Consider the following 11,074-nt stretch of genomic DNA (forward strand, 5'->3'; position numbering starts at 1 on the left):
GCGAAGTTGCTAGTAAATACAGTGAATTTCTTTTTATCCCCCGAATTGCCCGGATCAACAATCTATTCATTTTCTAGGCACAACAAACATGCTAAAATCTTAATCTAGCATGGAGGCTTGGTTGGTATAAAGCACTTCAACCACATCAGACAACTTCTTGATCGTCTCCAACGCCGCGTCATAACTCTTATCACGACCGACCTCATCAAATACAATTAAACATCCACTTCCCTGGTCCAACACACCAGAAAATACCTTATCAAGGATCATCTGACTTAGCTTTCCCTCAACCTGTTGAGTTCCTAGCCCCACCAATTTTGCGACATGCTCGATTTCGACACGAGAAAAGGGTTCGATAACTCGAACAAGATTTTGTTCTAGTAGGGTATCATAGAGTGCCGTGAAGTGAGAGCGGATGAATGGATCTGATCCTAGCTCGGCCTTGAAATCCGCAAGAGCTTGCTCAAATTCAGCCAATGACCGGTTCGAGTGCGCTCGGGCAACGGCTTTCATGGCTTCGATGTCACGACCAGCATATTTGATTGCGAGCTTTCCGGTCATGATCTGGTGAACATCGTCGGTAAGGTTCAGCATGATCTTTGACAGAAGCATATATTTAAGCGCAGCAATAGCCTTCTTTGAATCATCCTGAGTTGAGTATCCATCCAAGGCTTCAATAAAGTACGAGAACGCAGTGTTGTAGTCCTTATCTTCCGCATGGAGTATACCACTCTGCATATCGAGACCTGCTTGCATAAGTGGAGGGCAGTAGACAGCATTGGCGGATGTACGGGCTGATGTAAGTGATGCGCGGGATTTGGGGATGTTTCGAAGGGCATGGTAGGCGCGAGATTCCAGAAGCTGGACCTCTACAAGTACCATCTTGTCATCGAGTCTTTTCAGCTCTTTAAGGAGTGAGTTGATGAGAGTTATGGCTTCTGTGTAGGAGTGCTTCTGGAGGTAGAGTCCGATGAGACGGGTTTCAAGATTCTGGCGAAGGAAAGAACGTCTTTCGGAAATAGCCCATTCGATGCAAGATTTGGTGACTGAAATTTGGATATCCAAGGTATCGGGGATCGTGGTGAAGAGATCAATCAGTTGACGGACTAGTGGACGATCAGCATCTCATCTCTATTCTTCTGCCCTTGGATACAGGTAACCATTAACATACCGATTTTAGCAGTCTTGGCCTTCGCAAATGCAGATAGCACGGACCGACTCGTTTTGATCAACTCTGCAAGCTCAGGTGTTCGTCTATCCATCCCACGGAGTTATTCCTAAACCCAATACCAAGATTTAAATAGATCCCTAGATTCGAACAAACCTTTTATCCCTATACAACCCACCTAGCTCCATTAGAGCTAACTCGTAGTCTCTCAGCGCAGCATCGTTCATCCCAGGAGGCGTTGAGAGTATCTCTTTGTAGATGGCCTCGGCCTTTGGCAGGTCTGTCTTTGCGAGCTCTTGAGCATCTTCTAACCGACCCATCTTGATTGTCTATTGGCGGGTGAATACTGATTATTGGCGATGGTGGTGATGATAAAGGGATGAAATGAGGGGATTAACGTTGTTGTTGATGCTGATGGATGGCGGGTCGATGTCAAAGTGGGATTCTCTCATGGTGCCCGCGTTGAAGCTCATGGAGTCGTCCCGCCATGATGCCAAGGTGTATTAGTCATCTAATGAAACCCATTTGGAGCTGGCATCCACTACTAGCAGCGAGTAATAATTCTAGTTGGGAGTATTGGCCTCCAAAAGAAGGTCTATTCAAGTACGTTATAGGCGCTGGTTACCCAACTCAAACTCTCAAGTTCAAAGATACATGTATGTATATTACACCTTAACGTGACTCCCACTTATAATTGAAATTTAGATAAAAGAAATTTTAACTATGAATTAATGAATGTCGTGTCCCCCAATTGCAAGCTGATAATTTGGCCCAAGTATATAGATATCCTCAACCCCCAGCGTTTTCGCCTATCTCTTCTAAGATGTCGCGTACCTTGTCTCTCTTCTCCTTTTCTGCCCTAGTCACACAGAAGGCAGTCTGTACGATCAGCACTTCCTCCAAACCAGTTTCAGGCTCGCTGCCGTAAAAGTTCAATTCCCCGAATCTACCGTTCTTTCCCAGGTAGCATTTTTTAAACGAAGCGATGAGTTTATGATCCTCCATCCGCACCAGCTAAGCATATCAGTACATGGGCGGGAATAGAAACACTATATTATGCGGGTGCACCTACCTTAACATGAAAGGCGAACCCTTTCAAGCCCAGCTTGTTGATGAATCTCCCAGCATGCATCTTCGTCCCTGACCACCTGTATGTCCTTCCATCCACTACAAATTCATATCTCCTATGCCCCGTATGTTCCAACTCCAACATCTTTGTAGCCTCCGTAACAACACCCTTTTCTTCGTCTGAGATCGCAGCTTCTTCTTCTTCCGACCACACAAGATCTTTGGGACTCATGCAGAACCATTTCCTGAATCTATTCTCCCACTTAAGTTTCGTCTCTTTAATTGCCTTTTCATCTTTCTTAACATCCTTCTGCACAGATCCACCATATTCAATAAAATACTTCCTCCAAAACATCGATCTCTTGCATCTTCCAACTAGCGGTGACTCAGCCAGTGAATGGTATTTTGGGTTGTCACCGGCGTGGACAATAGCAGACCAACCGTCGGCATGGCGTCTGTTCTTGTATTTGGGAGGCGCTAGAATATAATAGCGGACGTCGGTGCCATTAGACGGGGTAAAGACGTACTTTGTGTCGCAGACGCGTCCAGTTATCACAAGGCTTTGGGTCGGCTGTGGTATTTCTTGAGGGGAGGTAGTCATCCTGAAAGATGTAGAGTAATCTACTATTCTAGAACTCAAGTAGGAATCTTGGGGCGCTATATATGCGCCCACAAGGTCATAAAACTCTTATTAGGAGCTGAGAGTTGTTGTCGATCTTTGTGTCAGCCTCGCAGGAGCTACAGCTAGGTCCAGTACCAGCGTAATGACACGTGCCGAATAGAGCTTTCAATAATTAAACCATCTCGATCGAGCACGCTTGGGCATTTGAGACTGTAACCAGAATCTTAAAGCTCGGCATATAAATCCTTAAATTTTGTGGTTTCGTCCAACCGCGAGTACCGCATTAATTCGTTCGAACGGCCGGTCACACAAGACGTCGAAGTTGCCTTTTCAAGCTAATATGAGGGAAGATTAGGGGGCGTATTCAAGACAAATAACCAAATACGGGAATTTCAACGTCTTGTGTGACCGGCCGTTCGAACGAATTAATGCGGTATGTAAGGATCTCAAATAGGCCTGGTCTTAACGATCGATTTTCTCAATACGAGGTGCGGGATATGCCCCGTTACATTTTCGTGCGACTGCAGATGCACTTTGTGTCACCTGAGCAGATCAATCATCCCATAATAGTGATCGAGTGAGCAGTTGTGTCTACATCGATAGCCTAATACCGCTGTATTTGAGAAAATTCGTTGCGCTGCAGCAGGGGTATGAGCCAACCAGAGGCAGTATCTGGACGCCAGCGGTACTCCAGTTGACGATGATAAGTTATATTGTGGTTGTATGCGATTCCCAATTCAAAGAAGAAGACGACGCAAGGTATGTACCTATCTACACATGGCTTAATTCACGGGTTTGAGGGCCCACGTCATGAGGAGGTTTCGTGTTACCTATTGTGAACATATGGCTTGAGACGCCTTGGGGGCGGATGCCAACTGAAAATCAATTCCCAAAAATTAGCTGATCTATTTCGCCTCCCGTATAAAGAAAATCCACCCATTCCCCAGGGGTCTTGTAGTTGGTGGTTGATCATGAGCTGTTCAATTGACAATCGTAAAGGTATACCACTCCCCAAAGAGCAAAAATGCTATCAACACCCTGATTCAGAACTTGGAGCTAAATCCAGTAATGAGATTTCAGCAATTCGAGTACACCTAGAGTAGAGTACCTAGTCTATATGTAGATATCACAGTGGTAATATACAATATCTGGCTTGAGGCCAAGGCCGCAGCGCGCGTAAAGCATAAATCTTAGCAATACTCTACAGCTCGGTAGAGCGTGGACGAGTTGGAATATGGTACCGCTCCGAGCCCGGCCATGGATGAACCTATGTGCTCCGTTTCCTTATCGAATAAGCTCCCCGTGTACCTTTCTTGGCTATTGATAGCTAGTACTATGTAGTTTTGTGTGGTGGGGGGACCCCTAACGCCTGGTGAATCAGAGCTCAATTGATACCAGGGAATGTTAGTTTTATGACCTATAAGTTAAGCTGCGGTAGTCGAAAAGTTCAACCATCATCCCTCAATTTCCACACATCTGAGCAAGAGTAAAGGCCTGAGCAAAACCCTAGAGGTAGGGCCGGAGAGAGACGGATCGAATACTAACAGCTTAAAAGCATATCTACAAACCGATAAAAAAAAATGCCTTCTCTGTGGCTTGAAATTGGCTTAGTAGCTGCCTTCCAAGCTTTTCAAAAAACTTATCTCAATCACAAATAGTACTAGTACATTCGTAAAAACCCCGGTCCTTAATAGTTAGGTTCTGGCTGATCTGGGAATCGTTTGGTTGATAAAATTGTTTTAGGTACCATGCCCCTCGACCTGCAGAGAGTTGGTGTTGTTGTAATTCATTGAATTATATGTAAAATCTGTAGATAGCATCTAGTAGTTAGCTCTATTCTATAAATTTGAGAATAGGAGGCCTATTCGACCGCCCGATAATAGCGGGGTGATACCAATTTATCCCGCACGGTACATAGTATGGCCTCGAGGATACACAGAAGAAACCGTTTTGATTGAAACAGAGCCCTTCGGGGCCGGACTATGGGTCTTGAACGCGAGAGAGTAACCGTTCTCCGGTATTTACGTCATTTACAACTTCTGACGAGACAGTCCCCTGTGATTTGAATTTCCCACAAAAACCGACCTCACACGAGAATCCTTCAACACAAGACCGACCCGCTCAATTAACTACAAAAATACCTATCAGAACACGACTCGGCATAAGGTTTCTGTAAGATCATCCATCAATATAAGAATAGTTGAGGTCCTGGGTCAAATCTAACACTACGACAGTCCAAAAAATAAACCAAAACTATCATGAAGTTGAGATCGTTCTCAAGATCGTTCTCAGATTCAATTAATATGGCAAAGAAATGGGAATTCAAAAACATCTTTGCGAGAATCGACTTTTTTTCGGGACTTGATATTTTTGCGGGAATTGGGTATATTAAGTACTCCGCTCAGAATATAGAACTATAGTAACAGCTAGCAGATCCAGGAAATCCAAGAGTGTTTACACGGACGCCGCCCCCGAAAAGATTCTGGGAACCACTGAGCAAGCCCTCTCAAATCTAAGGTCCCTCGAGAAAGCCATCGAGGCCCAGTATAAAAGTCTCAGGAAGTTAGTCAAGAAAGCCGACATTGCGCACAAAGAGGCACCGCAGTTCTATTTAGAGGACCCAAAGATTTCCCCAAATTCCGTCCTAATCAATGGAGGGCCAGTATGTGCCTTACAAACGAAACCGGCCTGGGAACAATTGAACCGTACGATCTCTACTGGGGGATCGTCTCTTCTCGAGAACTGCGACTCAACGTATAAACATGATCGCCAACACATCACAAATCACCACCGTGACCTCCTCCAGTGTCTAAAACTAGACCTCGCGGCTATCAGGAAATGTTACCGAAAGCTCAAGTATAATTTCGGCTGTGGCAGGAAAAAGGAATTTATAGTTGGTTTCTTTACCGATTTCGATGCAGTAACCCATAGATTTGACTGGATCTGGAGATCGGAATGGAAAGTCGAAAATTGGTCCGATATGAAAGCTTCTTGCAAACTCATATCGAAGCTGCGCGTACGGGATGTGCGTATTGACAAATTCAACGAAATGATTCTTTATCGGTCATATATGTACGGAGATGTCTCTTTTCCATAAATTAGAGCTTTTTACTACATCAAGGTTAGTAGAGATACGCACTATTCGCACATCTTAGCTAATTCATACCTAGTTCGGATTAGCAACTGTACATACCGTTCACTCTTACCCTCAAGTCGTACACGCTTTTTCTTTGATTCTAAAGTTTTCTTTCCTCTTACTCTATTTTCATATCTTCCCATTCAATCCTATTTTGACACGAGTTGCTTGGTTTTAAATAGATTAGAACATACTGTAGGTACATATCGTACATGTAATCATAATCGTAATGCATGTTTAGTATGTGCAGGTCATATTTATATACAAGGTGTAGTTAACAGAGGAGGTGAGGTCTGGAGAACAATCTATTAGAATGGGACCTTAGTATATGGATACGGAGTAGCATCGTTAGAACCTTTAGGACAAAGACTTTGAGTGCGTTATCATGATTTCCTGGGTCGATTGCATGGGTATCTCTGCTCTGTATATCTTAGAGGATCATGCAGTACTTGTAGGGAAGCTCCCTTAGGGTCGCATGCCATATTTTGTGTGAAGGGGCAGAAAAGTGTTTCTGTACCTCATAAATGCAATACCAAATATCTGAAGATTCAGCCACTCAAATGTAGTACTACGATCCATGTGAGCACATTTCAGTACTACCCCCCCCCCCCGAATATACAAGGAGATTCATGAGATTTCATTGAATTATCATAACATATGAACTGAATAATCATCCGGGAAGATACACAGAAGCTCTCCATCAACTAGATGGCAGCCCTTTAACGCTCCATCCCGAAATTATAGAAAAATCGATGCAAAGGAACAAGTAATCAGTGGCCGAATTAATAGAAACCCCCTCCCAAACCAATCCCAATTACCATAATACTCATAGCGGAACTACAAAAGAAATTCGATAGAAAAAAATCCACCACAAAAACTCCTCATCCTAGAGAATAAATCGAAATTGTTTTGCCTTGCTTAAATCATAGGTAACCAAGAGCTTTAAAACTCGGAGACAATATGGGTATTGATGGTCCTCTGCATATCAGCGTCGAAATCGTCGCCAAAGTTCTCGAGAGTCGGGCTAGAGGCAGAGCTCTCGCCCAATCGTGCGCGAAGTTGGTGTTGAAGTCCAGGGTTGGAAGTTGGCATAAAGATGACCTTAGAGTTTGCCGATTTGGCCATAGCCTGCATTGCCTCGAGCTGTCTGATCTGCATGGCCGGAGCGCTAGAAAGGATATCAGCAGCTTGACGCATCAGTTTTGCAGACTCGACTTCAGCGCGGGCTGCAATAATCTTAGATTCTCCGATACGCTTGCTCTGGGCGGCCATAGAGAGGGAGTCCTGAAGCTCGCGGGAGAAAATGATATCCTTAATAAGCATGCTCTCAACCTGAACACCCCATCCAGTAGCAACATCCTCAATTATTTCCGCAATACTTTGTGCAATCTCCTCACGACGCTCTATTACATCCTGAAGCACACGAGCGCCAACAACATGGCGGAGAGTGGTCTGGGTGCGCTCAATGAGGGCTTGGCGGACGTTTGCGATTCCAAAAGTGGCCTTGTGTGGTGAGTTGATATGGTAGTAGATCACAGAAGTAAGATGAACTGTAACGTTGTCCTTGGTCATGCAGACTTGCTGGGGAACTTCACAGATCTGAATCTTGACATCGACAGACACGAGGGTCTCAGATAGAGGGTTGATCTTGACGAGACCAGGATCGACTGCGCGATGGAAACGGCCGTAACGGGTAACGAGACCAACGTGACCCTGCTGGACGGGCTTATACGGATTGGGGCAGACAATACAACAAGGGATTGCGCCCAGAAATCCAATAGTAGAACCAAGAGTGCTGACTAAATATTCGATTAGAATACGACCACTGATATTAATCCCTAGGAGGAAACATACTCATAGATCCATACCATCCAGTAGTGGAAGCGTCATTGTCATCGGGAAGCAACTGGGCATATGATGGCTGTAGATCGCTGCGTTTTGCTGGTTGCACGCTGATGAGAGGTGCACCAGTGTCGGACGACCTCTTTAGAGGGTTTGTGCTCGAAGAAGAAGTGGCTCCATAGCCGCCGCTGCTTGAAGCGTTTTCTGTCGTCTTGATGGGTTCAATGGTACTCATATTGTGATGTGGTGGAGATAAATGATTAGTTGAATGAAGCTTTGGATTGACTTCTGGTGATATGGTGTGGTCTGAAAGAGCGAAAAGAGGGCAGATGATGGTTGTTATATGCTGCTCTGATCAGGCCAGACACAAACTATCGTAGAAGATGCGGGCGGTGCTATGCGAGACATGTAACTAATCGAACCAAACACAGCAGGGACTACCTACATATACTTTGCTCACCTGTTTGCATCTATCCACACTAACCCCGCAGTCATATCTCGTATTACTTAAGGCACAGGATCACAATGTTACCTAAAGTGAAAGTGGCTACAACTCTACTCTAGGATACATCAATGTGACCGGGATTACACGGACTACTTTGGACCTCCTGCGAGCCTTCTTTAGAACGTATTCATACTTCTATCTGAGATCTCGCAGGGCCTGAAATGCCATCTTTTGCAAGGCAGAATTATTAGAGACTTCAACATCAACAACCACAAGCGAAGCTATTGATCCGTGCGCCCCCACAGCTCCAACAGATGTCTGTATGCATGTATGCACTACATGACACGCCGACCTATCCGTTGTTTCGAGGACTCAACTCCCGTTAAAGAAATTGCCTAGGAAATTAATATAATTCTCCGCGAAACGAAATCCGGACCATTTGAACATACTTGTCAACTAATACCGCAATTATTAGAGCCTCCAAAAACAAACGACTGTGCCAGCTGCGGAACGAGGCTCCCGTTAAAGGTCACCAGATCACTGCTTACTTGGGAAAGGTAAACTCTACGGGGATTGGTATTCTTTTTCTTTTGAGACACCTTCTGTCCCAAATCAGCAGGCATGGTGAGGTCATAAATCTCCGGTAGGAAAGACTCCAGAAAGCTCGCTAACGGATTGTCACGCAAAAGGTTCTGAAGAACAGTGGCTTAGAGGTGTGATTCGATCTTGTTAATCAGCCACAACATCCAAGACCTGGGCTAATTTGTTCTCTTTCTTAAACAGTGATTCTAGGTATTTTACAGTGCTCGAGTAGGCCACGGACCGAGCCCCGCCATTCTGGCACTGTCAGAAGGCTTAGACTTCACAACAACATTCCAATTCCAGCGGTAATAGTCCGTTTTAGCCGCTTGAGATCTCCCAATGCGGTTGAATGATAGGCGGTCAAAAAGTCTCTTGACTTAATGCTACGAGATCAACGGCGACAAACAAAGAAATAGACCTCTTTATTTGATCGACCTACCATACACTTGGCTGGTATTTAGGGGTATCAAAAGTATTGTGACTCACTCACTCGCTGTGCCTTCTCAGAACGATATATACATTCGGTACCCTGCACCGGAACAGGCAGAACCCTTGTGCGCTTATCCTCACTTTGTTCGCGCCTTGGCAACCTTAATTTCATGCGGGTTAACGGATATCGCAAGGCGCATTTCTCCTTCCTGGACCTGTCATGATGGGTGGAACCACGTGCGCCGAGTTCCTCAGAACTCGAGATCGCAGATATCAAGTAGCGCAGAACCGTTTCGACAATTTATGCAGGGCCACACAGCAAAGAAACTTTCACTTGGCGAAGTATGTACCTGCCTATTATGAGGGTATTCTGTTAGGTAACCATTCGGCGGCCGTCCCTTTCATATACGACACCTGGTGATTTTTTGTAAGCTGCATACATTGAAAGTATTGCTTATGATACCGTTGAGGCTGCTGATCACGACCTCTTGGGATTTTGTTGAATATTACAAAGAAAGGCCAGGAAATTAAGTTAGGGAAAGAACGCCTTGTGCGTGATAGATTTATTGATACTGAGCCTAGCGGCACTGGTTGTAGATACAGCCTACATACTACATTCAAACCTTCGGTCTTGCCGATCGCTATACTACTGGCACCTACAATAACGGAAGCATTCAATATACACTCGGAGAAAGGTTAGGAGGCCTGGTAGTCCATATAGTGGCTTTGGAAAGAAGGTTTTTGTCGCCTATTAGCTTGGTAGAACTTCCGTCATGCATAGTTACCCCCATGCCTAATTTCAGAGAACTAGAGATGAATGCAGTCTCAATCTTTGAGAGAATGATTGTAAAACGCAAGGCTCATTTGACCATCCCTCGATGGGTCTCTGCTGCGCATAGCCTCTCGAATATTCCATTAGGCTTTAAATTTCATCATACTGATATGCAATAGGAATTTACTTTGCTCGAATATTATCCGTCTCCTCGTACGTACTTAGTTCTTAGGAATACTCGATCAGATATTAACGGTACTCCTCAATCAACTCCGCGCTTGTACAGCTGGTCACAATATATCGACATTAACCTATCTACATACCAAGGCCCTAAGCTTGGCAGCAGTAGCATAGCCACACAACATTGGCAGCCAAGAATGCCAAACCTTACAGGCATACATTATGCCGATCAATCACGAGCCCTCACTCGACAGCATATGCTGTTCCAATCTTGAGAGCTGTTGCTCCAGCACATATGTACATACATATGTGACCGTCCTAGCTTTTGGTGCGGGGGCGAGCCGTGAGCATAAGATTTTCCAAGGTGGAAAATATTACGCCGAACGCTCTTTCTGCTTGACTGCCATCACACGAATACCTATTGTCACACAAGAAAGAGAAAAAGTTGCCGAGCTCCCGATTGTGCCACGCATATGTATAACTCTCGGTGTCACCACACCGCGCCGATGTATCACACCATGTATGTAGGGTACATGTAGGTAGCTTGGATAGAGGAGCTCTGGCTCGATTACCGCCGCACGGTGCATGGTATGCTCTTCCACGGATTTGGGGGTTTTGTGTTCTTTCTTTTTACAAGGCGGAATAGAGACTTTATAGCTGCGCGAATTGGGCAGAAATTCAAGCGAGTTGGACAGAAAGTGTAGCTTTTTTCTTGCGTTCTTTCTTTTGGGGAGACACTTGCCCAATAAGCAAGTCGGTGTCCAGGACGCTTTGTCGAAGTGCTTGATTTTCTTCTCAGTTCGTGCAGCTAAAAAGGCTCCGATAGAGCG

The 11,074-nt window shown here is 45.0% G+C and overlaps 4 protein-coding genes across 4 annotated transcripts; 1 reads left to right on the forward strand and 3 right to left on the reverse strand.

Annotated features, from left to right (window-relative positions):
* Positions 1–99: 99 nt before the first annotated feature.
* On the reverse strand, positions 100–1,488 carry LAJ45_07120 (uncharacterized protein; the record flags this gene model as incomplete). The annotated part of the gene is made up of 3 exons (XM_046116679.1): positions 100–1,106; positions 1,172–1,254; positions 1,325–1,488. The coding sequence occupies 3 exons, from the start codon at positions 1,486–1,488 to the stop codon at positions 100–102; spliced, it is 1,254 nt and encodes a 417-aa protein (XP_045970081.1).
* A 469-nt stretch (positions 1,489–1,957) lies between these two features.
* LAJ45_07121 (uncharacterized protein) lies at positions 1,958–2,837 on the reverse strand (the record flags this gene model as incomplete). The annotated part of the gene is made up of 2 exons (XM_046116680.1): positions 1,958–2,182; positions 2,241–2,837. The coding sequence occupies 2 exons, from the start codon at positions 2,835–2,837 to the stop codon at positions 1,958–1,960; spliced, it is 822 nt and encodes a 273-aa protein (XP_045970082.1).
* A 2,279-nt stretch (positions 2,838–5,116) lies between these two features.
* Positions 5,117–5,955, forward strand: LAJ45_07122 (uncharacterized protein; the record flags this gene model as incomplete). The annotated part of the gene is made up of 2 exons (XM_046116681.1): positions 5,117–5,241; positions 5,298–5,955. 2 exons carry the CDS (start codon positions 5,117–5,119, stop codon positions 5,953–5,955), a joined length of 783 nt encoding a protein of 260 aa, XP_045970083.1.
* A 981-nt stretch (positions 5,956–6,936) lies between these two features.
* LAJ45_07123 (uncharacterized protein) lies at positions 6,937–8,071 on the reverse strand (the record flags this gene model as incomplete). Its single annotated transcript, XM_046116682.1, has 2 exons — positions 6,937–7,793; positions 7,849–8,071. 2 exons carry the CDS (start codon positions 8,069–8,071, stop codon positions 6,937–6,939), a joined length of 1,080 nt encoding a protein of 359 aa, XP_045970084.1.
* Between the last annotated feature and the right edge of the window lie 3,003 nt (positions 8,072–11,074).

Source organism: Morchella importuna (assembly GCF_003444635.1).
Source record: "Morchella importuna strain M04M26 chromosome Unknown Morimp01GS022, whole genome shotgun sequence".
In the NCBI taxonomy this organism is placed as follows: Eukaryota; Fungi; Ascomycota; class Pezizomycetes; order Pezizales; family Morchellaceae; genus Morchella; species Morchella importuna.